General features: G+C 48.7%; 1 protein-coding gene and 1 long non-coding RNA gene across 5 annotated transcripts in view; one reads left to right on the forward strand and one right to left on the reverse strand.

The window, feature by feature from the left end:
* The window catches only part of DOCK1 (dedicator of cytokinesis 1), a 539,709-nt gene that overhangs the window by 472,744 nt on the left and 43,009 nt on the right, over positions 1-23,956 (forward strand). For all 4 annotated transcript variants that reach the window (XM_084995915.1, XM_084995916.1, XM_021072613.2 and 1 more), the window contains exons 36-39: positions 71-111; positions 1,635-1,725; positions 5,975-6,094; positions 23,612-23,701. In XM_084995915.1, the coding sequence (XP_084852041.1) occupies positions 71-111; positions 1,635-1,725; positions 5,975-6,094; positions 23,612-23,701 (342 nt within the window). The remainder of the gene's footprint in view (positions 1-70; positions 112-1,634; positions 1,726-5,974; positions 6,095-23,611; positions 23,702-23,956) is intronic.
* On the reverse strand, positions 18,014-21,175 carry LOC146397139 (uncharacterized). Its single transcript, XR_014827185.1, has 2 exons — positions 21,059-21,175; positions 18,014-20,887 (listed from the first exon to the last, which is right to left on the reverse strand). It is a non-coding gene; the product is annotated as an uncharacterized LOC146397139 (long non-coding RNA).

The raw sequence follows: 23,956 nt of genomic DNA on the forward strand, positions 1-23,956 counted from the left end.
ATTTTTAATATGCATATCACACCTTTTATAGAACAGGTTTCTTAAACCAGTGTTTGGTTTGATTTTTCAGAACTTCTACAAAGAAATTGAAAGAGAAGAAATGTACATAAGGTATGTGAGCATCGTGCTTGTCCACCACCTGTTTGTTATGACTGCTCTGTGTCAAGTTCATGTCTCAAAGGGTCTTAGAACCACGGGGGTTTGTCTTGTAGGAAACGTGTGAAGGCTAGAGAAGGAATTTGGAGGAGCTTCCGAAAGTATTGTCAGGCCCGGTCCAGTTGGTCCATGTCAACATGCAGGTGTTGGGGGTCAATATGGAGATTTGGGGGGTCATCTTTAGCCAACTCAGAAGCAAAGCCATAAAGGGTTATTTCACAGGGTTTTTTTCCTCTCGCCCAACCCTTATGACCCTTTTGAAAATAGTTACCGCTACAGGAGTTCTGTCGTGGCGCAGTGGAAACGAATCCAACTAGGAACCGTAAGGTTGTGGGTTCGATCCCTGGCCTCGCTCAGCGGGTTGAGGATCCGGCGTTGCCATGAGCTGTGGTGTAGGTCACAGATGTGGCTCGGATCTGGCATTGCTGTGGCTGTGGTGTAGGCCGGCAGCGACATCTCTGATTGGACCCCTAGCCTGGGAATCTCCACGTTGCACGGGTGCGACCCTAAAAAGACCAAAAAAAAAGAAAAAGAAAAAAGAAAATAGTCACCACTCCAACGTTGAGTGTCTCACAGAAAGCTGTATGATCGAATGAGGAACCCCGTTTCCACTTTGTCAGAAATAAGGCAACACTCTACGTGGTCCGTCTATTCTTACTTTGACACCAAATGCCTTTATCTTCTACTGGATTTTCTCCTTCACCAGCCTTTTTCTCTAGGTGATGGGCCATGACTTGTATCCTCTTCGTCTTGTTCACTTTTTCGGACCAGTGTTAAAAATCACCAAGGCCAGAATAATTATATGATCCACACGACATGATGGTTTTGTTCCATTAAGTGTGATTTTCCTAACTTTTGATTTCTAGGACTTTTTAAGTTTCCCCTTTAAAAACAGTACCATATGAATATAAGAAAATTTGGGAAAAACAACCAGTTTCCTTTTATTCCAAAATGTAGGTTGCTTTATATCAGAAAGCATCCTTTATTTCTTTATGGCGTAGAAATTCTTTTGATCCCATTCACTGTGATCATTGGAGCTTTTTATTCTCACGGATTTGTGTTTTTATGGATGTGTGTGTGTGTGTGTGTGTTTGGACTCAATGGAAATGTAAGAAATCACAAACTTGGTGTGATCTCATTTCAAATGTATGAAGAAAACTCTAGAAAAGATGAGAAAGAATGAGAAACGCTGAAGTGCAAGTCTACCTTCTTTTGCCATCATCATTTTTGTCCTGAAAAGAGAAGTCTTAAATTACATATATCTATATCTATTGTGTGCTAGTCTTGTTGGTTGTTCTTAGTGCTTTGTGTACCGGAAGCTTCCAAGACCCTATGAATTGTAAACATTGTAAATAGAAAGTGCAGATACAATTTACTGTTGAAGGTGTTTATTCGGAATTCTCAGACGAATTCTCAGAATTCTCAACACGAATTATTTGGTGATGTTTGAAGAATGCGCCTTTATTTTATTGTCTCAGGTATCTGTACAAGCTATGTGACCTGCACAAAGAGTGTGATAACTACACGGAAGCGGCTTATACCTTGCTCCTCCACGCAAAGCTTCTAAAGGTAGTAAAAATCACCATATACTTTTATGGTCCTGTCGTTATAAATTATAAGAGCATAAAATTTGATTTTCCCATGACAAATTTTAGGAAACCTATAACTTAAGATTTTATGGATATTGACTCAACGCAATGGCATAAACAAAGATAGTTAGGAAGTACTTTGATTATAGATTTGACCCTACCAAAAGCAAGGTTAACAAGATGATAGAGCAAGGTACCACGAAGCATCTTAACACCCATCCCTGGTCTAGCAGCTCACACTGAGTTAGAGATGCTCTGATTCCTTATTCCTGCCCACAGGACTCAGTAATAGTGGAAGGCGACCTCACTAAGAGGGAATTTCTGTTGTGGGACAGCTTAGAGAGAGGGTGACACCCCTCAGCATCTTGGCAAAGAGCGTGGGGACCAGCTCATGGCTTCTCTCTCCGTGAGTTTGAGGCACTCCATTGAGATGTCCTGCAGGTCCATCAGCTCATGTCAGACCTCCCACCTGAATCTTCTGGAGGGTGTTCCTCCTGAGCACAGGTGTGGCACGACAAATTTCCTCTCCAGTGATTCCTTTGATGTGCAGATAACTTTGGACATTGGTGTGGGGGGGGCGTAATCTAGTCATGCTCTCCCCCATGTCCCGTTTCATCCCAGTTAGTCATCCAGGGTGGACCCACAGTAAATACCTGGGTCGATGTTCTTATTGATGGGTGGAAAGATGGAAGTGTGAGTGGACAGCCATGTAGGTGGATGGATGGACATGTGGGTAGAGGAGTAGAGGAGGAACTGCTGTCCACCTCCAGTTGTATGTTTGAAAGTTCTAACAAGTCACTGAATCATCTTTCCCATATGTCCTCATAAAAATTGAAAAATTGTAAACTAGACCAAGAAGAACCACTATGAGAATCACAACGGATTATCCCTTCATATAAAGACTGCTCATTCAAGGAATCCTGTTTCTAAACTCAGACCAAAAACTGAATGAAAGAAAACCAGATAAGATTACATTAAAAATGAGCATCAAGCAACGTCTATTGTGTGTTGAGAGGATTAAGGAGGATATCCTATTTGGCAATGAAACTCCAGCAAGACTCTTCAGTTGTCAGCTCGCTCATGACCTCTTTAGGAGCCTGGGTGACACACACACACATAAGCTGCTCTAAAGATGCAGGAGTGTCTTTTGCCTGATTTACCTTTGCCTGAAAACAAGGGTCCACTACAAAGAAAACTCAATGAGAGTTCCCACTGTGGCTCAGTGGTAATGAAACTGACTAGTATCCACGAGGTCATGGGTTCCATCCCTGGCCTCCCACAGTGAGTTGAGGATCCAGCGTTGCCGTGAGATGTGGTGTAGGTTGCAGATGTGGCTCGGATCTTGTGTGGCTGTGGCCGTGGTATAGGCCAGTGACTGCAGCTCCGATTCGATCCCTGGCCTGGGAACTTCCACATGCCACAGGTGTAGCCCTAAAAAGATGGATGGAAGGAAGAAAGTTAGAAAGAAAGAAAGAAAACCACAAAGAAAACCCGAGACTCGGTTCAATCTGAATGCCTCATCCTTAGTCATCCAGGGTAAGCGCATGGCGCACTCCCAAACATCAGTTGTGAAGACAGAGCTTTCAATTGGTGCATCTCATGCCAGCTGTCCCACTCTGAATTCCAATGGCCTTCATTTGTTAGAAAACCAATTTTAGTAACAAGGCAGCTTTGAAACTACGAAAGTATTTCTTTTCCCCCAGGGAAATCGAAGTGGGGTTAACAGGCTGCTTGGCCCACCCTCACTCGCTCTCCTAGTAAATCAACTTTTGTATGGGCACGTGAATGTAAAATAGATAGATGTGTGCAAAGTATCATTAGTTTAATTGTTGCATTTGTTGAGCACAGATGGGTTTGTCACAAACAGTGTGAGGGGGTTTCACAACCCAAATCAATAGGTCCAATTGCATTATCTTTTCCGCTGGGGTTCTGCATTTTCCAGTTAAATGGTGAGCGCTATATAATCTTTCTATACCATTTACTTCGTTATGTTTTGCAATTTTTCCTAAATAGGTTTTGATGTTGCTGTGAATGTGAGTTCACGCTGGCCAATCAATACACTAAGGAACATTATTTGTATCTTTATGGAAACTCTTCGACCCGATTGATATATTGTTCGTTACATAAAAATCCTCCAATAGAATCTTCTTTTTTGATTAAGGATATTTTGTCCAAAAGCAAGGGCCATACAAACTTAAGCCTTTCGCCTAGCCAGCAAGTCATTTCATCTCAGGGTTTTAAGTGGAAGGTATCAAGGAGCTTTGCTTCTCTAGTCAATATTGTTTAGGTGATTTTATGCACCAGGAACATTACAGGAGCTCTGAACTTTCTTAGTCTTAGATTTTATTGTAGTTACATTTTGGAATCATGTAGAATTTTACTTCTACCTCTTATAAGCTAGAAATCTGGCCATGTTGTGAAACTCCACTATCGCTGAGTTTGTAACTTCCGGTCATGGTTGGGATATGCACAGCCCACTGGATGGTGAAAAAATTTGCAGCCCACTGAAAGCTTTCTGATTCTTACGTGATGTTCCCAGAGCAGAGGAGCCATCCTGGCCCCATGCTCTTTACCCTCTTCCTTGGAGCCTGGGGTCCAGCACGAGCTGGTCCAGAGCCCGTCTGGTTCAGAGAGGTGGGAGGGGGTGTGTGCTGTGACAGCCAGCCTCTTAGGGAGCCTTTGTATATTCCCCATTTTTGCAGACAAGTCCCTTTAAGGCTCTGTTCTTTGCCCCAAGGGTTCCTGGCCAGCTTCTCCATATCTCATGCCCCCTAAAATGTGGCACCATAGCTGGTCCCACTGCTCCAGATGTGGCTTCATCAGCCCTAAGTCCAGTGGGGTCCCCCTTAACCCCACTGTGATCCAGGAAGCCTGCAAGCCCACTGTTTCTTGGTAGTACCCTCACTGTCATGTCTTTTCTTTTTTTTTTGGCTGTGCTGGCAGCTTAGGAAAGTTCCCGGGCCAGGGATCAAACCCACACTACAGCAGGGACAATGCTGGATCCTTAACCCACTGAGCCACCAGGGAACTCCCTCACTGTCCAGTCTTAGAACAGGGTCACGCGTCACCTCCTGAGTCCAACTGATGAGCAAGCCCATTCTGATTCTTTCCTCCAGGGAACCTCCCCAGAACCCCTAGTCGTGCCTCCCACCCCGAAAAGCCCGTGAAATCTTTTCTGAGGAGTCCTTTTATGTCATTGTGCTCTGATTGGTCAGAGCGCTCTCTGGGAGCAGGCACCTTCTGGCTCCTCTTTGACCAAGTGCCTTGCCCATAGTAGGTGCCCATCAAATACTGAAGTTTATCGAACCCTGTATTTACTGCCATTGCTTCGTTGAGCCTCAGCTCAGGGGATTAGGTGTCACATGAGCTTTGCCTCCACTGGGTGCGTCTCTCCAGCTTGCTGAGACCTCTGTGCTTCCTTTCTTTATATGTCAGTCCATGGCCACGTCCACTAACACTGGCCGAGAAGTTCCCATCGTGGCTCAGTGGTAACGAATCTGACTAGTATCCATGAGGACAAGGGTTCGATCCCTGGCCTCACTCAGTGGGGTAAGGATCCAGCATTGCCGTGAGCTGTAGTGTAGGTCACAGACGCAGCTCGGATCCCACGTTGCTGTGGCTGTGGTGTAGGCCGGCAGCTGTAGCTCCGATTGGACCCCTTGCCTGGGAACCTCCATATGCCATGGCTGCAGCCCTAAAAAGACAAAAACAAAAAAGAAAAACAACACCCACTGGCCGAGCCCTGCCTCTACAGCCGGCAGCCTGCTGAGGGCCAAAGATCCCAAGACGCCTCCCTGTCCATAAGGAGCTCTCTTTTACCTGTGAGCGGGATCTGTGTGCCTCTGTGGCTGCTGATGAAGCTGTTGAGCAGCCCCGGATGAAGCCAGCACCCCGAGGTGCCCCGCCCGAGGCAGCCATAAACCCCCTGGCTCCTAATTCATCTTGGGTGTTTCAAGGCAGTCGATCAGCAAGCTGACAGTTCAGCGTTTCCAAAACCTGCTAGATTTCTCTGCTGTGTGAATCCAGACCCAGCTCTTCCTTCTTCTTGAGGCCTCTGCACAGAGGTTCTGCCCTCATTTCCAGACCTGACAACCTGAGGACAGCAGCTCCAAGGGTCCCTGGAGTCATGGCCCATGTGCCTGCTCCGAAGCGACAGTCACTGTGCCCTCTGACCAGAGCACCTAGGCGTGCCCTGACCTGGCCCTGCTCACGCTTTGCTTTTGTCTCAGTGGTCAGAGGACCTGTGTGCGGCCCACCTCACCCAGCGGGACGGGTACCAGGCGACGACGCAGGGGCAGCTGAAAGAGCGGCTCTACCAAGAAATCATCCACTACTTTGACAAAGGCAAGGTAAACGAAACGCGATTTTTCTTGTGTTTTCCTCTTTCCGTGTACCTCCCTGCAGCGTTGTAAACACATTTTTTTTTTTTTCAACACATGATGTTTGTGGACCCAGAGGTTGGTTGCAGATTGTGTATCGGAAGGTTTTATGCATGGACCTCCAGCTGGTACTTCTAGGTAGAAATCTCCCCCCCCCCAAAAAAAAAAATCAATCGTCCTTTTATAGATGCTCTGCTGAAAGTCAGGACTGAAGAGCGCAGGTATTTTTAGAGTCTTTGCCAGACAAAACTGAGTCCGAGACGCTGATTTGGGGGATTTTCTGGCCACACGAGAGAGAATGCTTTCCTTTGACAGTTTGCATTTTTCTGTTGTCACCGAAACATTTATCCCACGGCTCACCGTCAGTGGCTTCTCCATTAATTGGCTCAAACAAGATTATTTAATCTGTTGGCTTCTCCGGAAAGGAAACTTGCCATCAATTTAATCAGCCAGTCATAGATCTCATCGCTGGAGTTCTTGTGATTCAGAGAAGGAGTAACGATTTGAAAGGTCCCGATGAAGATTGGGGAGGGGAGGGGACAAACACTTGAAATTTGGGGAACCTCGAACCTTTTGGTAAGAAATTGTAGCTTTCGCTTACATTTTCTTTAAAGGTGTAAAAGTTTGATCATTGGTGCAGCTAAATGGAACCATAACCATTGGTGGTCGTGGGCTGCTCATTCTAGCCTGCAGAAGAAAGGGACAATCTAAGAGCTCAGAAATAAGATCCTGAAGCTTCTATTTCATTGCATCAATTTCCGTATTTTATTTGAATTTGTAAATTGCCGTAAGTTTTGAATGAGGCTAATCTTGTCTAATACAAGTAAATGAGGCATTCCCGTTTCGGGTTAAGAATCTGACCTAGGATGCCTGAGGATGCAGGTTCCATCCCTGGCCTCACTCAGTGGGTTAAGGATCCGGCGTTGCCACAAGCTGCGTCGTAGGTCACAGAGTCCACTCGGATCCAGCATTGCTGGGACTGTGGTGTAGGCCAGCAGCTGCATCTCCAATTCGTCCCCTAGCCTGGGAACTTCCATATGCCGCAGGTGCAGCCATAAAAAGGAAAAATAATAAGTAAATGAGTCTGTAGTCTATAATCTCTCCACAGGAAAAAGTTCAGTGCTTGGAATGGTGTTCTTCATGTTTGTCCTCCTGTTGGTAAAGCGCTGATATGCAGAAAAGAAAGGAATTACACAGTGCAAAAGAAAGGGGGGCGGGGGCTACTTTGGTTCAGAAGTTTTAAAAAATTCTGCCACCAAAGTGACATCTAAGGTCACTCTGCGCCTCCATCAGGCCTCTTTTTTTTTTTTCTTTTTTTCTTTTTGTCTTCATCAGGACTCTTAATGCATCTCAGTGACGTGCTTCTTTTTTCACTTTGGGGAAAGTCCCCAGAGAATTCCACGAAGGTACCTGTACTCCTTCCGAAGGGCTGTGTCGCGTAGTACTGCACGCTGGGTGGTTTTAAACGTCAGAAATCGATTCTCTCAGCGCTCTAGAGGCTCTAAACCTGATGCCAGCGTGTGGCCAGGGCCTGCGCTGGGTGAGGGAATGATCCGGGGAGAGTCTGTCCACGCCTCGCTCAGTTCCTGGTGATGCCAGCGGGCAGGGGCGTCCCTTGGTTTGTAGACACATAGCTCCAGTCGCAGCCTCTGCATCCCCGTGGCCTTCTCCCTGTGTGTGTCTGGGTCCAGACCTTCCTCTTCTATGAACCCCAGTCTTTGGCTCTGTGGCCACTCAACCTGGGGTGATCACATCTCTGCTTGATTACATCCAAAGTCCGTTTCTAGGAGTTCCCATCATGGCTCAGTGGTTAACGAATCCGACTAGGACCATGAGGTTGCAGGTTCGATCCCTGGCCTTCCTCAGTGGGTTAAGGATCCGGCGTTGCCGTGAGCTGTGGTGTAGGTTGCAGACGCGGCTTGGATCCCAAGCTGCTGTGGCTCTGGCGTAGGCTGGTGACTACAGCTCCGATTCGACCCCTAGCCTGGGAACCTCCATATGCCTCGGGAGCGGCCCAAGAAATGGCAAAAAGACAAAAAAATAAATAAATAAAGTGCGTTTCTAAACAAGGTCATGTTCACAGATGTCGGGGTAACGTTAAGACCTCAGTGTATTTTTTGCTGGGGATGCAGTTCTACCCAAAACGGCACCTATTTCAAGAAAGGACGGTGCCTGCCCCTTTCGGCGGCTGTCGGCGTAACCCAGACCCATTTGAACAGATCGTGTGTGTTCTGCTTATTGACTATTCTCCTTGACACAGAACAAAAATCAAAATATTCAGAGTAGGCGAGTTCCCATCGTGGCGCAGCAGAAATGAACCTGACTGGCATCCATGAGGACTCGGGTTCGATCGCTGGCCTCGCTCCGTGGGTTAAGGATCCGGCCTTACCGTGAGCTGTGGTGTAGGTCACAGAAATGGCTCAGATCTCACGATGCTGTGGCTGTGGCGTAGGTCCACAGCTGCAGCTCCGATTCGACCCCTAGCCTGGGAAATTCCATATGCTTTAGGTGCGGACCTAAAAAAGCAAAAAAAAAAAAAAAGAGTAGCATATGGTTTGGAAATAAGGATCCAGAATGGTCTATGAATTACACCTGGTCCTACAGCGAAACAGAATAGATTTCTTTTTAAGCTGTATTAAAGTAGAATTGATTTACAAGGTGTGATAACTTCTGCTGTGCAGCAGAGTGGGTCACACACGTACTCACATCCATTCTCTTTCCATCCTTTTCCCACATAGATTATCACAGAATATTGGGTAGAGTTCTCCGTGCCACACAGAGGTCCCTGGGAACAGAATAGATTTCTTCATAGAAATCTATTGAGGCTAATTACTAAAATTCTATTGACTTAGCCAGAGGAATTCTATTTCTCAGCAAACTAATTTATTTAAAAAAAAAAAAAAGCCACCCTTTCCCCCAGTGGCTCCCTGGCTCCTGAGGTTCTAGAGTAGAGGGTGATGAGGTGCTATCCAATGGCCAGAACAGGAGGTGGGACCCAGGGAAGCTGGAAGGTCAGAGGTCACTGGGATGCAGGAATGGGTGCCTTGGCCGGTGACCGCTCTGGCTCCCATTCTCTGACAGCATTGGCCCCCAAGATCCCTCCAACCACGTCTGAGCTCCTCTCCCCTCGCTTCTTATATTCTGGCTATGCTTCCCCTTTGGGTCCTTACACTCGCCAGCTTCCTGCCTCTGCCCAGAGGCATCTGCTGCAACTGCCCTTGCCTCATTTCTTCCCACCTTGGCTTGATGCAACTTCTTCCCCAACACCCACTGTGTCCTCTTCTTTTCCTTTATAGCACTTACCACACTTTGCTTCGATAGATTTGATTTGCATGTGTATTTCCCTTAGCGAGTTTCCCAGTGGACCGTAAGCTCTACCAGGAAATCGGTCACATGGGTTAATCCCCACAACACATCTTATTCTCAGTCCATGCCTGGCACATAACACAGGGCCTGTTTGTTGGGTGAACAAAGAAATGCAAGAATGAATGAACGAATGAATGAGTGAATGCTCAGCATTTAAGAGCGATTTCTGATGGACGGGACTCACTCATGGTAGGCAGGACAGGTGGCCTTCTCAGGAATAATAAATTGAGGAACCAAGTGGGTTTGGTTGGTTTGGTGCTTAGCAAAAGTGGCCTCGTCTGGAAAGGAAAAAATGAATCTGTTTAGTTTGGACCCACGGTTCTTATCCAGGACCAGCAGGAGACCTTCTAGGCTGTCCTGCCTGAGGACAGGGGTAGCCCTGGCATTTGGTGGGTGGAGGCTGCTCAACATCCCGCCAGGCCAACAGCCCCCACCACACAGAGTCATCCAGCCCCAAATGTCAGTAGTATCCAGGGTGAGAAATCCAGGTTTTGCAAAAACCCTAAGTGACAAAGCACTATGGGCAAACAGAGAAATGGGCAGAAGCGATGGCCTCCCACGTGGCTGGGTTTTGGAGGGGACAGAAAGTTAATTCTTGTAAAGTGAGCAGTTGGCTAACCTTTGGGTCAGGAAGGTTGACCTCGATTAAACATGCTAATCAAAGGTTAGGAGCACCGTTCCCCCAGCAGCTGTTAGAGTGGTATCGACAAGGCAGATTGAAAAGCCTGTGTGGGACGCCCGGAACGTTTCTGCAAGAACGTTGAAAAGAAACGGAAGTTGACTCATCTCTCTGAAGTTCAAGCGAGGCTGAGCGCAGGTGACGGAGAAAATGTCATCACATGAAATTCAAAGTGCCTGGAGGATGGGCTGCGAAGCAAAAAAAAAAAGAAAAGAAAAGAAAAAAAAATTATTTTAACATCAACAAGCATTGCATTTCCTGGGGAAGAACACAGCAGAAGGAGGTAATTCTCCATCTCCGGTATCGGTCAGGATGGGCTGGAATCCACTAGGCTTTCAACCTCCCGACGTCTGCAGCCCCACACAACCCAGAAACTTCTGTCTTGTGCTGCCCGCCCATCCTTCTTTCTGGGACCCAGTCCTGCCCTAAAGAAATGCAGCTTCAGGCCCCACACAGTCTGCCCAGAAATGGCACGTGCATTTGCATGTGCGTATCATTTTTTCCCAGAACAATGTACTTTTTTAAAAAAAAAAAATGAATTTTATCAGAGTTGACTTACAACATTGTGTCCGTTTCAGGGGTACACCAAAGTGAATCCGTTATGCACACACACACCCCCGTTCTTTCTCAGACTCTGGAGTGGATTGCCCTGTGCTGTACCGGAGGCCCCTGTTAGTTTGTGCTCACGTCATTGACACAAGCAAACCACAAGGTCACAAGAAGCATCAGTGGGTGGGGCAGTGCCCAGGAGGGAAGGCCGTGTGCGTAGCAGCCACCTCTCCCAGGGTGTTTAACTGAACACGGAGTCGGGCTCTAACCAAGGGCTCTCAAGGCCGGTGGACATATGTTCTATCAAAGGTGATATTCACTGCACGGCTCCCCCAACTGGACGTGTGAGAGTGGAGCTAGCTATCCCCAGAACGTGGAGTTGGGCCTTGATCCCAGCTCCTCCATAGCTGACTTTCTTTCCTTGCGGGGGCGAGCAGGCTGGGGAAGATGGCTGGGAAGATGTGTTAGGCCGAGCAGAGCAGGACGGGCAGCATCGGAGGATGGGCTCCTGCAGCCTGTGGCCAAAATCTCACCAGGTAGGTATCACAGCCAAAGACGTTGGCACTTTTTTGCCAGATTGAGAGTCACATTCATTTCGGAATTAAGACCAAGACCTGGTCTTATAATACCTGCCAGGTATATGCAGGGATCTGAACAATGACATCCTTCGTGCCTTTTCTGGAGTGAGGCCATGGCGGAGGTTGTTGCTGTAAATACGGACTTGATGTTGGGAAGAGCCGCTTGCAGACATTTCTGTCCGCCGCCCCAGCACTGCAGTTCTTGCGGGGTGAAAGCATATCTGGAGATGGGTGAAGGGGGACAAGTGATTCAGCCCGTGGAAACTTGAAGGAAGTTTGTGTGGGGCCAGTGAGTGTGGGGCCCTTGGAGCAGGTGTGACCTAGCAAGCCCGTCCTTGGCTGACCCTGGGCTCTGACCTGAGCTGTGGGCTACAGGAGTCGCAGCCACCTGCACTTGAAACATGTCCAGTCCAGACTGGTACGTGCCTTCAGTTCACAGGACACTGGATTTTTAAAGCTCAGCGTGAAAAAAAGAACGGGCTGAATTGAGTCCACCAGACGTTCATGTGTGGAAGCCCTAACCTGAGTGGCTCAGATTGTGACAGTGTAGAGTCTGACCCAGTGTGACCGATCTCCTTATAAGCAGAGTTTGGGACCAGACACACACGCAGGAAGCATCATCTGAGGACACAGCGAGAAGACAACCGTCTACAAGCCCAGGAGAGAGCCCTCAAAGGTCACCGCCCCTCTGACAGCTTGGTCTTGGCTTCTGGAAAGACCCAGGACTGCAAGGAAATAAATTTATCTAAGACACCCAATCACTGGTACTTTGTGATGGCAGCTTGTCAAAGATATCACTAATTTTTTTGTTAGTGATTACATGTTGAAATGATAATATTTCAGATGCGGTAAATATTATAGAAATTATTTCCATGTTTTAACACATGGCTACTGGAAAATGTTAAGTGGCATATGTGGCCTGCCTGATGGTTCTGTGGGGACATACTGCTCCGAGCCAAAGGCTTTGTCCTTGTTAAGCACCAGGCATAGGATCCACTAACAAACTCGTCCACGTGCTGCTATTGAATTGAAGCTTTATGGCACGTCCTTTGGGGCCATCGGAGGCAGCCAGCCTTGCTTACGTGCTTTGATGGTGTATATGCTTTACCCCAAATGAACATCAGAAAGACTGAAGTAAATCTGAGAGAATTAGAAAGGGGGAACCACAGCCAGAAAATAATAGAATTTGTGTCCGAGTGACAAGGGAAAGCATGATAACAAGCGCCAGGATTGGATTTGTTTTTTTCCTTGTGACGCTGTGGTATTTCTGTAATTTGAAATAACTGTCAAGAGTACGGTCATTGTATGAGTATTAGAGAATTGGGAGGGGTGGGCATGTCAGGGGCTCTTTTATGACCAGGAGCGCTGCTGAAGGAAACCCGACGAGGCCCATAATGGGGAGAGGAAGCCAGACTAGAGACAGAGGCGTTTCGGAAGATAAACCGTAAGAACTCCGAAGAAGCGACATAGCCTTGCGGCAGCAAGATGGAGCTTTCTGGCACCTGCCTATTTTATTATTCAGATTTGGAACTGTGCCTCTTAGGTTGGTTTCACTTGTGGTTTGCGCTCTTAAGGATGGGTCTCGTTTTCTCATGGTCAGCTGTGTAGCCACGTGCCTTGGGGAATGGGGGCCGCTGACAGCACCTCTGAGGTCTGCACCTTCTGGGCTGGGCTCCACCTGGGACACTGCTGAACAATTTGGGTCTTCGGGCAGAAGACCCAGGCAGGAGCCAGCTCCGCTCACCTGACGCCTTTGCCTCTTGGGCTCCAGCCTCCTGGGCTCCAGTCCAGGACGCACGCCACGAGATGGGTGCCCCCTCCCCCGTGGTCCACCTCCCCCCCTGCTACCTTGCTTCCCGAGCCACCACTGTGAGTTCTAACAAAGTGGCCATGGCAACATAGCTTCAGTTGCTCCAAAGATGTTCAAACCTCCGGGGTTTGGGGGGGCGGGGGGGGGGGATGGACTGGCCTCCTCTGCAGGCAGGACCTGGCTTCTACCTGGCAGGTGAGGCCACTTACCTAGGGCTCTACCTCGCACCCCACCCCCACCCGCCATTCTCCCTCCTCATTGCCCACGGCATCTCCTCTCTTTCTGAAATGTGGGTTTGTTTTGTTTTTTTGTTGTTGTTTTGTTTTGTTTTTCCATCTTTGAAGGCCACACTCGCAGCATATGGAGGTTCCCAGGCAGCTGCTGGCCACAGCCTCAGCCACAGCAATGCCAGATCCAAGCCGCATCTGTGACCTACACCGCAGCTCATGGCAACCCTGTATCCTTAACCCACTGAGTGAGGCCAGGGATAGAACCTGCATCCTCACGGATACTAGTCAGATTCGTTTCCACTGAGCCATGATGGCAGCTCCCCAGAACATGCATTGGATTCCCAACCACCTGGCCTTCATGGCCTTCTCTGGGTGTGCAACGGCCCCTCCTTGCCTGCTGACTTCACGGGTGATCCTCCCCCACCCCTGCCACCTTCTGAGCACATTTCCATGCTGTGTCCACCTTGGAGCCTGTCCCGCCCCCCCACCCCCAGAGAGGCCCTCTCCAGGCTCCCTCTGCCCACGTCTGGGACTATTTATATGCATGCCTCTGGCCCTGGGGATCCCTGAGTCCCTTGGGGATCTTGTTTAAAATGTAGGTGCTGATTCAGTAGGTCTTGGGGGGGGCCCGAAACTCTGAATTTCTAAGCAGCTCCCAGTAATGGCAAAGCACCTGATCCTGGGACCACTCCTGAGTCACCACATCCTGCTTTGGCTGGAGCTCCTGTCTGACACTTCTCTTTGTTCCTCTGCTGGAGCCCTGTGCTGCCCACAGACTGGGCCCTCATTTTTTTTTTTAATAGTCTGTATTTTTTTTTTTCTCTTTTTGTCTTTTGTTGTTGTTGTTGCTATTTCTTGGGCCGCTCCTTCGGCATATGGAGATTCCCAGGCTAGGGGTCGAATCAGAGCTGTAGCCACCGGCCTACGCCAGAGCCACAGCAACTTGGGATCCGAGCCGCGTCTGCAACCTACACCACAGCTCACGGCAACGCCGGATCCTTAACCCACTGAGCAAGGGCAGGGACCGAACCCGCAACCTCATGGTTCCTAGTCGGATTCGTTAACCACTGCGCCACGACGGGAACTCCTGTATTTTTTTTAATGGCAGTTTTTAGAGTCACAGCAAAATTGAGCAGCAGGTGGAGAGACTGCTTCCTTTCCTACCTCCCAACCCTGCACGTGCAGCCTCCCCCGCTATTAACAGTGTCATTTTTTTTGCAGTTCCCGTTATGGCTCAGTGGGTTGAAAACCCAGCTAGTTCCATGAGGATGCAGGTTTGATTCCTGGCCTTGCTCAGTGAGTTGAGTATCTGGCGTTACCACAAGCTCCAGAGTAGGTCACAGATACAGTTTGGATCTGGTGTGGCTGTGGCTGTGGCTGGTAGCTGCAGTTCCTATTCGACCCCTAGCCTGGGAACTTCCATACTCCAAAGGCACAGCCCTAAAAAGAAAAAAAAAAAAAAAAAGTGTCATTTTTATTGAATTGGGCACTTTCTGGGCAGTGCTTAAGCAAACACTGGAAAAGGCGGCCATGACTCAGGAATCCCACGAGGTCTCTGACATCGGGCTTACTTGTCTCCTGTGTGTGGTGTTGCCTCCTGACCCAGACCCTGAGCCCCAGGGAGGCCTGAGGGGCGAGCCTCCCTGCTCCCACCCCTGCCCAGCAGCTCCCAGGCACATGCCTGCCTTCACTCCTGCGTTGCCAGGCTTGAGACTGCATTATCCGCAGGTTCCTTTCCCAAATCTGACGCCGACTGGAGCCCAGTACTGCCTTCACTGCAGAGGTCATGGGTGGAATACAGACAGATTCTTCTGAGACCTGGGCTGGCCTTTTCTGCCTGGGCTCCTGGGCATCCTTGAGCAATAGGTCTGCAGTCAGAATGACCGCTGGGTCCATGGGGAGAGCGAGCAAGGCCAAGTGCACAGGGAGGGCCACCTGGCATCGGCCAAGGATCTGCTTACCTGCGGACCCGTGGCGCCTCGCAAACCGACACTCTCCCGCAGCACATGAGGATTTAAATAACAAGAATTTCTTTAGTTTGATTTTACACTTGTTTGATTTTAGAGGAAAAAATTTGTGGTTCTGGTTTAAAACCACATATTCAGGGAAGGGGTCTTAGTACTACAGTTGAACTTGAAGGCCGGCGATGGCTGGGAACCACGCAATTGTAACATGGAATCTAAGTAGCACCTGAACCTGGCAAAAGCATGACTCAGTTACAGTTGCACTGCTATGGGCTGTCACCTTATGTGATTAAAGAAGTCTTTTTTTTTTTTAATGATTTTTATCTTTTCCATCATAGCTGGTTTACAGTGTCCCGTCAGTTTTCTACTGTACAGCAAGGTGACCCAGTCACACATGCATATACAGACATTCTTTTTTTCACGTTATCCTCCATCATAAGTGACTAGACTTAGTTCCAAGTGCTACACGGCAGGATCTCATTGCTTATCCATTCCAAAGGCAATAGTTTACATCTATTAACCCCAGATTCCCAGTCCACCCCACTCCCTCCACCTCCCTCTCCCTCTTGGCAACGACAAGTCTGTTCCCCAAGGCCATGAGTTTCTTTTCTGTGGAAAGGTTTATTTGTGCTGTATATTAGATTCCAGATATAAATAATATCATATGGTATTTGTCTTTCTCTTTCTGACTTACGTCACTTAGTATGAGAGTCTCTAGTTCCATCCATGTTGCTGTAAATGGCATTATTTTGTTCTTTTTCATGGCTGAGTAGTATTCCATTGTGTATACATACCACATCTTCTTAATCGATTCATCTGTCAATGGACATCTAGGAAATTATCATTATATCTTTAATATGTGGGAACTTTACACATCCTGGCGCTAACCTGCACTGTTTTTTAAATTTTTCTAAATTAAAGTACACTTGATTTACAATGTTGTGCCAATTTCTACTGTACGGTGGAGTGACCCAGTCATACCTACACGTTCTTTTTCTCATATCGTCTTCCATCATGTTCTATCCCAAGAGATTGGTTATAGTTCCCTGTGCTATACAGTAGGACCTCGTTGCATCTGCTTTTCTTTTTAATATTTTTCAAAGTTTTACGGAAGCGTGGTTCCTGAGCAAGGTTGTCATCGTCTCTGCGGTACCACAACGTGACCCCAGCATTCTTCTGCACCCGCAGTTTTAAATTCATGCAGCTCCCCTGGGGCAAGTGGAGACTTAGCAGCATCCAAGGCAGATCCTAGAAGCCTGGAGTACAGCCCCTTAGAGGAGCCGCTGCCCATCCCACCCAGGGGCGGCCCAGGATGCCCGCAAGCCTAGAGTCAGATTATGTTGAAAGTGCCAACCCCCCTGTGCTCTGGAAGCAGCAACGCTGAATGGGCTTTCTGCTCTTTCCTATTGGACACTCCCTGACTTCTGAATTACATTCTGTTATCTTTCTGTATTTCTTCTGCACAAAATCATTCTTTTATTTTTGCTTTTCCACCGTTTTAAAAAGTTTTGAATGGCTTTCAGCCCAGCTCCTGGTCTTTTCATCTTTTTCTTGCCTCTCCCCAAAATGTCATTTCCCTCTGTTTCCTTTTTCATTCTTTTGCACGTCTTCCTTCCTGGGCTAATAATTACTCCTAAGTCCTTTTCCGTTCTCTCCTTACCACCCGTCTGAGCACCTCCCGAAAGCCTTCTGCCGGGTTTTGTGGTGGCAGTCAACCGTTCCTTCCTGAAGATGCTTTCAATTGTCTGTCTTATTGTGTTTGGTTGAGGCCTAGTAATTTTCAATAAAGCCCTTAATCCAGGTACTTCACTGAAAATTACCAGGCTTCTCTATGGAGGGTGAGTCGAAAATAGAAGCCCTGCGCTCAGGAAAATGCAGTCAGAGAGAGACAGTCAGTATTAACGAGCGTTAACCGCCTCCAAAACCGGGAAACAACCGGGCAGCCTCTGCCAACAGGGCACAGAGCTGCGAGTCCACGTGATGTCTGAGGCCCTGGGGCTATTTTCAACCGGAGCTCTGCTGCTTTCCCCTTAAAATAACCTCCCCGTGACAAAGTTCGCACTTTGCCTTGCGCCCAAGTCAAAAAATGAGGCATCTTGCATCATCTTGTGAACTAAAAATAAAGGTTTGGGAGCAAGCTTCCACTCTGGGTGAGATGGTTGGATTTCTTTTCTGAGTTTTGGCAGTGACATTTGCTCATCCTCTGCGCTTCCTTTTTAAAACCGCGTTGTCATTAAGAGGAATTACAGGTGCACGCAGACTAGCACCCTCTCCTTGATTCATTCTCAACATTTCCAGAACTTTTGAGAATGCTGATATTCACCAGAATCTGTTCTCGGAGCAAGAATTTGGCCAGGGTGATCAAAGAGACGGTGTGTTAATTACGATTCGCTCCCCAAAAAGAACAATTTATCATCAAAGCCTGAGAATAGCAAGGCGTAGAGTCCTAACCACCCCCATCCCGCCTGCAGGGACCCTCCCACGACCAAGCCTCCTGGGTGCCAAGCGCCCCCAACACCCGTGACTTAAGGGGTGGGAGGGCGAGGCCTCCTGGGGCATCATGATGTCTAGGCCTCGGGCTAAGGGATGAGCAGGTAGACACCTGAGCCTCCCCCGCTCGGTCACACGGGTGGGCACTGAGTCTCCCCACCTCAGTGTGGGAGTGATTCCCTCTTCTGAGGACAAAGGGGGACTTCACAGAGAAGGTGACATGTAAGCTCATCCTTTTTATTTTAATTTATTTGAATTGAAAAATTGAATTGTACTTTTTTATATGTCAGTTTTTTTATTTTATTTCTTTATTCAAGTATAATTGATTTGCGATGCTTAATGAGACAGAGCTTGCCAGGTGGTGGCAGGGAGGGGCAGGGAGTCCTAGGAGTCGGGGGAAGGGCAGGATTCTGTGGAGTGGGGGAGGGCCGGGATTCTCAAGAGTGGGAATCTGGGAGAGGCCAGGGTTCCTGAAGGCATCTTACTTTTCTGGAGCAGCTCAGAAGTCTGTCTGTTGGGGGAGGGAGGGGTTCCTAGAGACAGATTCAGAGAACTCGGGAGCCCCTCTGACCATGGCCTTATAGGGCTCCTGAAGATTTGACTTACTCCTTAAGGCACAAGGAGCCACGGAAATTTTATGAACCTAGGCAAGGAAGCCTGTATTTTCCTCTTTTCAGAGAGTGATTTTGGCTACAAGGAGTCAGAAGCCCTGGGCTGGGGAGTCTCAAACTCTTGTGCAGGCCCCAGGGAAGGTGGTGGCAGCGAGGGTGAGGAAAGGCAGGTGACATCTCCAGAGAGTTGACATCAGTTGATCACACCGTGTGTCTCAAATGGGGTCAGTGTTGGGAGGAGCGGGGCACCCAGTCCCAGGGTGGCTCAGATGCCCTGAGCAGCACTGGGATCAGCTTCCTGGAGGGGCCACAGAGCTGGAAGGGGAGTGACTTCTGATCAACCCCGGAGGTTTAACTTCCTCGAAGGTAGTTAAAGCAGCTCTGAGTGATTGGGCTTCATTCCAGCTCTCTGTTAATTCTTTTCAAAGTGATTGATTTTCCAGCTAGAGGTCACCCGGGCTGTACACTGCAGCTTTGGCCTCCACGCAGCCACCCCCCCCCCCCGAACACGCTGTCCACAGGGCTGATCTGTCCTGCATTCTGCTTCCCTCCTGCGCCTGGTGCCCCTCCCCCTGTGCCCCGATCCCTGGCCCCTCCCAGACATCGCTGGGCCCATCTGCCCTCTCCCTGGGCAGCAGTGTTCTCCGTTCCATTGGCCGGTACACTCTCTTTTTCCACCATGCCGTTATTTCTCCAGCTTTAAAAAAGTTCTCTCTCAGCCGGCTTCTTTCTTGTCTTCTTTTCACAATCCTCTTTTTTTTTTTTTTAGTCTTTATTGGGCTGCACCCGCAGCATGTGGAGGTTCCAGGCTAAGGGTTTAATCAGAGCTGCAGCCAGCGGCCTATGCCACAGCCACAGCAACGCCAGATATGAGCTATGTCTGGAACCTACACCACAGCTCATGGCAGCGCCAGATCCTTGACCCACTGAGCAAGGCCAGGGATCGAACCCACAACCTCATGGTTCCTAGTCAGATTCGTTTCTGCTGCGCCACAACGGGAACTCCTACAATCATCTTTAAAGAGCTGACTGTCCACCCTCTCTTCCTCCTGTTTCCTCAGCCCACCCCCATCACAGGTGCCCAATAGTTCTCTGCAGAATGAGGGGGTGAGTGACAGGGTATGTCCCTTCTCCTGCCAATCAAACAAGAAGCAAAAGGCAACTGTATCTTTTGCTGCTGGTTTAGGCTTCCCAAAGTCCTGAAGAAGTACGGATGTCCTGGCTTAAAGAAAAAGGCAAAAATCCCTTTAAAAAAAAAATTTCTCTTGGAGTTCCCGTTGTGGCGCAGCAGAAACCAATCTGACTAGGAACGATGAGGTTGCATGTTCGATCCCTGGCTTCACTCAGTGGGTTGAGGATCCCGCTTTGCTGTGGCTGTGGTGTAGGCCAGCAGCTATAGCTCTGATTGGACCCCTAGCCTGGGAACCTCCATATGCCAGGGATGTAGCTCTAAAAAGCCAAAAAAAAAAAAATTACTCTCTCCCTACTCTTCCTCCCATTTGCATTAAAACTGAGCAAATGGTTTTCCATGTAGATCAATACAGAAGTGCTGTGGGGGGACGAGCACGATGTAGCTGGGCCCTGATCCTTGAGCACTTACTGCACCAGGAGGCAGGATTTATCCTGAGTCGGTGTAAGAACCTTTCCATCAAGCCTTCCTCAGTCCGGCTGAGGCCCAGATGCTGTGATTTCCTGCCCTCCCCTCCCAGAGGGCAGCCAGGCCCTCTGACTGCCTTTCTCAGGCTGCTGCTCTGGTGTCACTGTGCGGTTGGGCAGCCGTGATGCAGCTCCGTCGTGGAGCGTGACTCTGCCTCAGAAATGTCTTCAGAAGATGTCCAGCCTTTGCTCAGATCAGCGGAAACAAGCAGAGAACAGGAGGAAGGACCCAGGCTGGGCCTTGGCTCAAGGAGGGAGATGGGGGTGCCCAGAAGGCGTGTCCATGCTGTAAGGAGAGGTGGCAGCAACGCCGGGACTGGCTGGGCCCCTCTCAGCGGGACCACACCCCCTGGGAGTTGCCATGGCTACCCATGACACACATCTTTTCTGGGGACTCAAGCTCCTCAACTTCTAGAGACTAGAAGGAAGCTCTTGCTCACGCCACTCCTCCGGTGAAGCGCTCACTGGCCAGGGCTGCAGGCTAGTTCTGGGCCACCTTGTCCCCTCCAGTGCTGAGAGCCCTAAACCACTGCTCTGGAGTCTGCCATAGCATGGATCTTTAGCCACTGAAATGTCCGAAACCTGTGTAGGGAGTTTCTGTTGTGGCTCACCAGGTTAAGAATCCAACCTAGTGTCCGTGAGGATGTGGGTTTGATCCCTGGCCTCGCTCCATGGGTTAAGGATCCGGTGAAGCTGTGGGAGCTGTGGTGTAAGTCACAGATGAGGCTCAGATCTGGAATGGCTGTGGCTGTGGCTGTGGCGTAGTCTTGCAGCTGCAGCTCCAATTCAACTCCTAGCCCAGAAGCTTCCATGCGCTACCAGGTATGACCCTAAAGAGAAAAGAAAAGGAAAAAAAAGGAAACCAGTATAGGACACGGGACATTCAGAGGGTGATTGAATGTGACTCTTTTCCCAACAACTGCCTAGAAAAACAGGTGCATTTTAGAAGAATGACTAAAAGTCAAGCATCCCCTAAAGAACTTCCCTGGTGCCTTACTTACAGCTAGTCAGCGAAGGAGACCGGGGTTGCCCCCGTCCCCTGGATCCTGATGAGTCCTGACCCGCCTGAATTACTGGTGAGGGGCAGGTGTCCAGCCGCCATCTCTCCTTCCATCTGCGGCCGCTCCCTCCCGGGCTGGTTACTCATCAACCCCACAGTTCTCTGTAGGAACACAGTGGCCACTTTAGTATTGCAACTAACAAAGGCATTTCATCTGAGGAAAAACAAAGTTTTCGATTCATGAAACCTGCAGAAATGGAACTTCCCAAAACCAGGAGGTTCAGGAAGAAAAGAAGACGTCTCAAGAGAACATAGCTGGGATCATTGTTGCAAAGGAGAAAGGGGGCGTTCCTGTCGAGGCGCAGTGGTGAACGAATCCGACGAGGAACCAGGAGGTTGCGGGTTTGATCCCTGGCCTCGCTCCATGGGTTAAGGATCCGGCGTTGCTGTGGCTGTGGTGTAGGCCGGCAGCCACAGCTCCGATTAGACCCCTAACCTGGGAACCTCCATATGCCCTAGAAAAAGACCAAAAAAGACTTTAAAAAAAGAAAAGAAAAGGAGAAGGGGAAAGTGTGCGCTCCAAGTTGCGAGTAAAACGAACAGTGTCGGGGCTGCGAGACAATAGATTAGGGCTTTCCAATCAGAAAATCAAGCTGAACGTTGATGGGGAGCCTTTTCATTTGGGGGAACGGTAAGCCTCATAACCCTCCCGCGCCTCTGTGGATGGAGCCGGGTGGGGCGTTCAGTCACACAGGTTGAGGCGATTCGTCCACCAAGATAATCTAAATGTAGACCCTTCTGAGTCTGTTTTCCCTCTGGCACCGAACTCTTTTCCGAGGTATTCGCATTGGACCCCACTCTGTAGAGCCCTAGCCAATTAAAAGCAGATGAAAATCTCCTTCATGCAGAAGCCTTGAAAATGCACTGGGGGAGAGGGGAGCGTGTGTAAGAAAATCTGATGGAAAAGGCCACCGTATAATCTCCGGGTGAGTTGGACGAAGTATTTACTCGAGACCTGTATTCCTTTTAAAAAACAATTACTTTTGATATGCATCTAAAGCAACCCATCTGTCACTTAGGATAAAAACAGATTAAGTGGTGAATTAAGTCCCTAACATGCTAGGCAGCTAAGAGAGTGATGTCTTAGCTTACGGGAAAACTAGAGAAAAATCCAGCGAATGAGACCTACAACCAAAGGTAATGTTTTCTTTGAAATGGAAATGGGCTAAGGAGGAATTGGTCACCGGAGCTTAAAAGAAACATTAAAAGTGGAGAAATGGGAGCTTGGACTCTGGCAAAGGACCTGAGCTCTCTGGAGCTGCAGACTAATATATTCAGAGGTTACCAGGCATCTTTGAAAGCTTCAGCAGGATAGAGGAGACAGGACAGGGCTGTGGGAAGAGCGTGTGGTCCTAGGAAGAGCATCTCAGCCACTTTATCTCTTCCTGGGCACTGGTCCTACCTCTGGAAATCTTTTTCACCTCTGGGCTTCCTTTTTATTACAGCTTTCAAAAAATATTAAAGTGCTTTTTCAGATTAGGTTTTTTTTTTTTTTAATAAAACTAGCAGATGGTTTCTTAAGTAGCAGCTCTGTAAAGAGTATTTTAAGGCTAGGAGTTCCTGTTGTGGCTCAGCAGGCTAAGAACCCCACATAGTGTCCACGACGATGCGGGTTCGATCCCTGGCTTCGCTCAGTGGGATAAGGATCTGGCCTTGCCATGAGCTGTAGTATAGGTTGCAGGTGCAGCTCGGATCCTGTATTGCTGTGGCTGTGGCATAGGCCTGCAGCCGCAGCTCTGATTCAACCCCCTGGCCTGGGAACGTCCATATGCTGCAGGGGCGTTCCTAAAACGAAAATTCAAAAAAAAAAAAAAAAAAAAAAGATTATTTGAAGTCTAGTAGGTGATTCAGTGGTAAGTAAGACTCTCAATAGGATGGTTTCACTAAGAAGAGGCAAAGACTTGCAAGCAGGTGAGGGCCCAGGGCCAAAGTTATGCCAGGTGTGGGACCTGGCTCCCTGTGTTTCCAGTGGGAGCCTGGAGTTTGAGACCTGCTTCGCATCCCAGGGGCAGTTGGTGGAGAGCAGCTGGATGTGCTGGGACATGGTCATTGTTATGCATGGCTGAATGTTCGCATCCCCCCAAAATTCATAGGTATTGTATCAATTCAAAATTTATAGTGCAGATTAAGTGGGATGATGGGAACATCACCAAATCGGATCGGTGGTTTTCTACACAACCCCTCCTCCCACCGTCGCCCTGCAGTTCCCGTTCTGGGCTCCTCGGCTGCTCTGACAGATGGCCACAGAGTGTGGCAGCAGGAGAGGCAGGACCGGCTCTGACCAGGGGTCGCGGCCAGCATGATTGATGAGCCAGTAGCTGGTCAACTGATGTCCAGGACGAGCCAAAGGACACGCGCCTCTAGAAAATATCTGTGTTTTCCCGACGTTTTCAGATTAAGCCAGCACATCTCCCACTTGTTCCGTGAACGGTCGAGTCTCTGACCACGCGACACAGGTTTGCGTTTATGCCTGTTTCTTCCTTTCCCCTCGCAGATGTGGGAAGAGGCCATCGCGCTGGGCAAGGAGCTTGCCGAGCAGTATGAAAACGAAATGTTTGATTATGAACAACTCAGCGAACTGCTGGTAGGTCTTTCTTTCTCTTTAAATGAACAGAGCACATCTGGACTTGTTTCTCCGGGATTTTTCTCTTCCTTTTCACCTTGGGATTCTCCTTCACTTTATCCAGGAGGACAGTTGCGATTTATTTGCCGATTGATTCTGGCCCACGTTCACTTTTTATTCCCCGTGGAGCTTCTGTAACCAAACTCTGTGGCGCCTCTCTGAGTGATTTATGTGTAAACAATTGTTGAGTCCAGGGGTGCAGTGGTCTTGCTGGCC

This window comes from Sus scrofa, chromosome 14 (assembly GCF_054392235.1).
Source record: "Sus scrofa isolate SSC_HxYL_T2T_F1_AM1 chromosome 14, Sscrofa_HxYL_maternal_Yorkshire_Landrace_v2.0, whole genome shotgun sequence".
NCBI lineage: Eukaryota > Metazoa > Chordata > Mammalia > Artiodactyla > Suidae > Sus > Sus scrofa.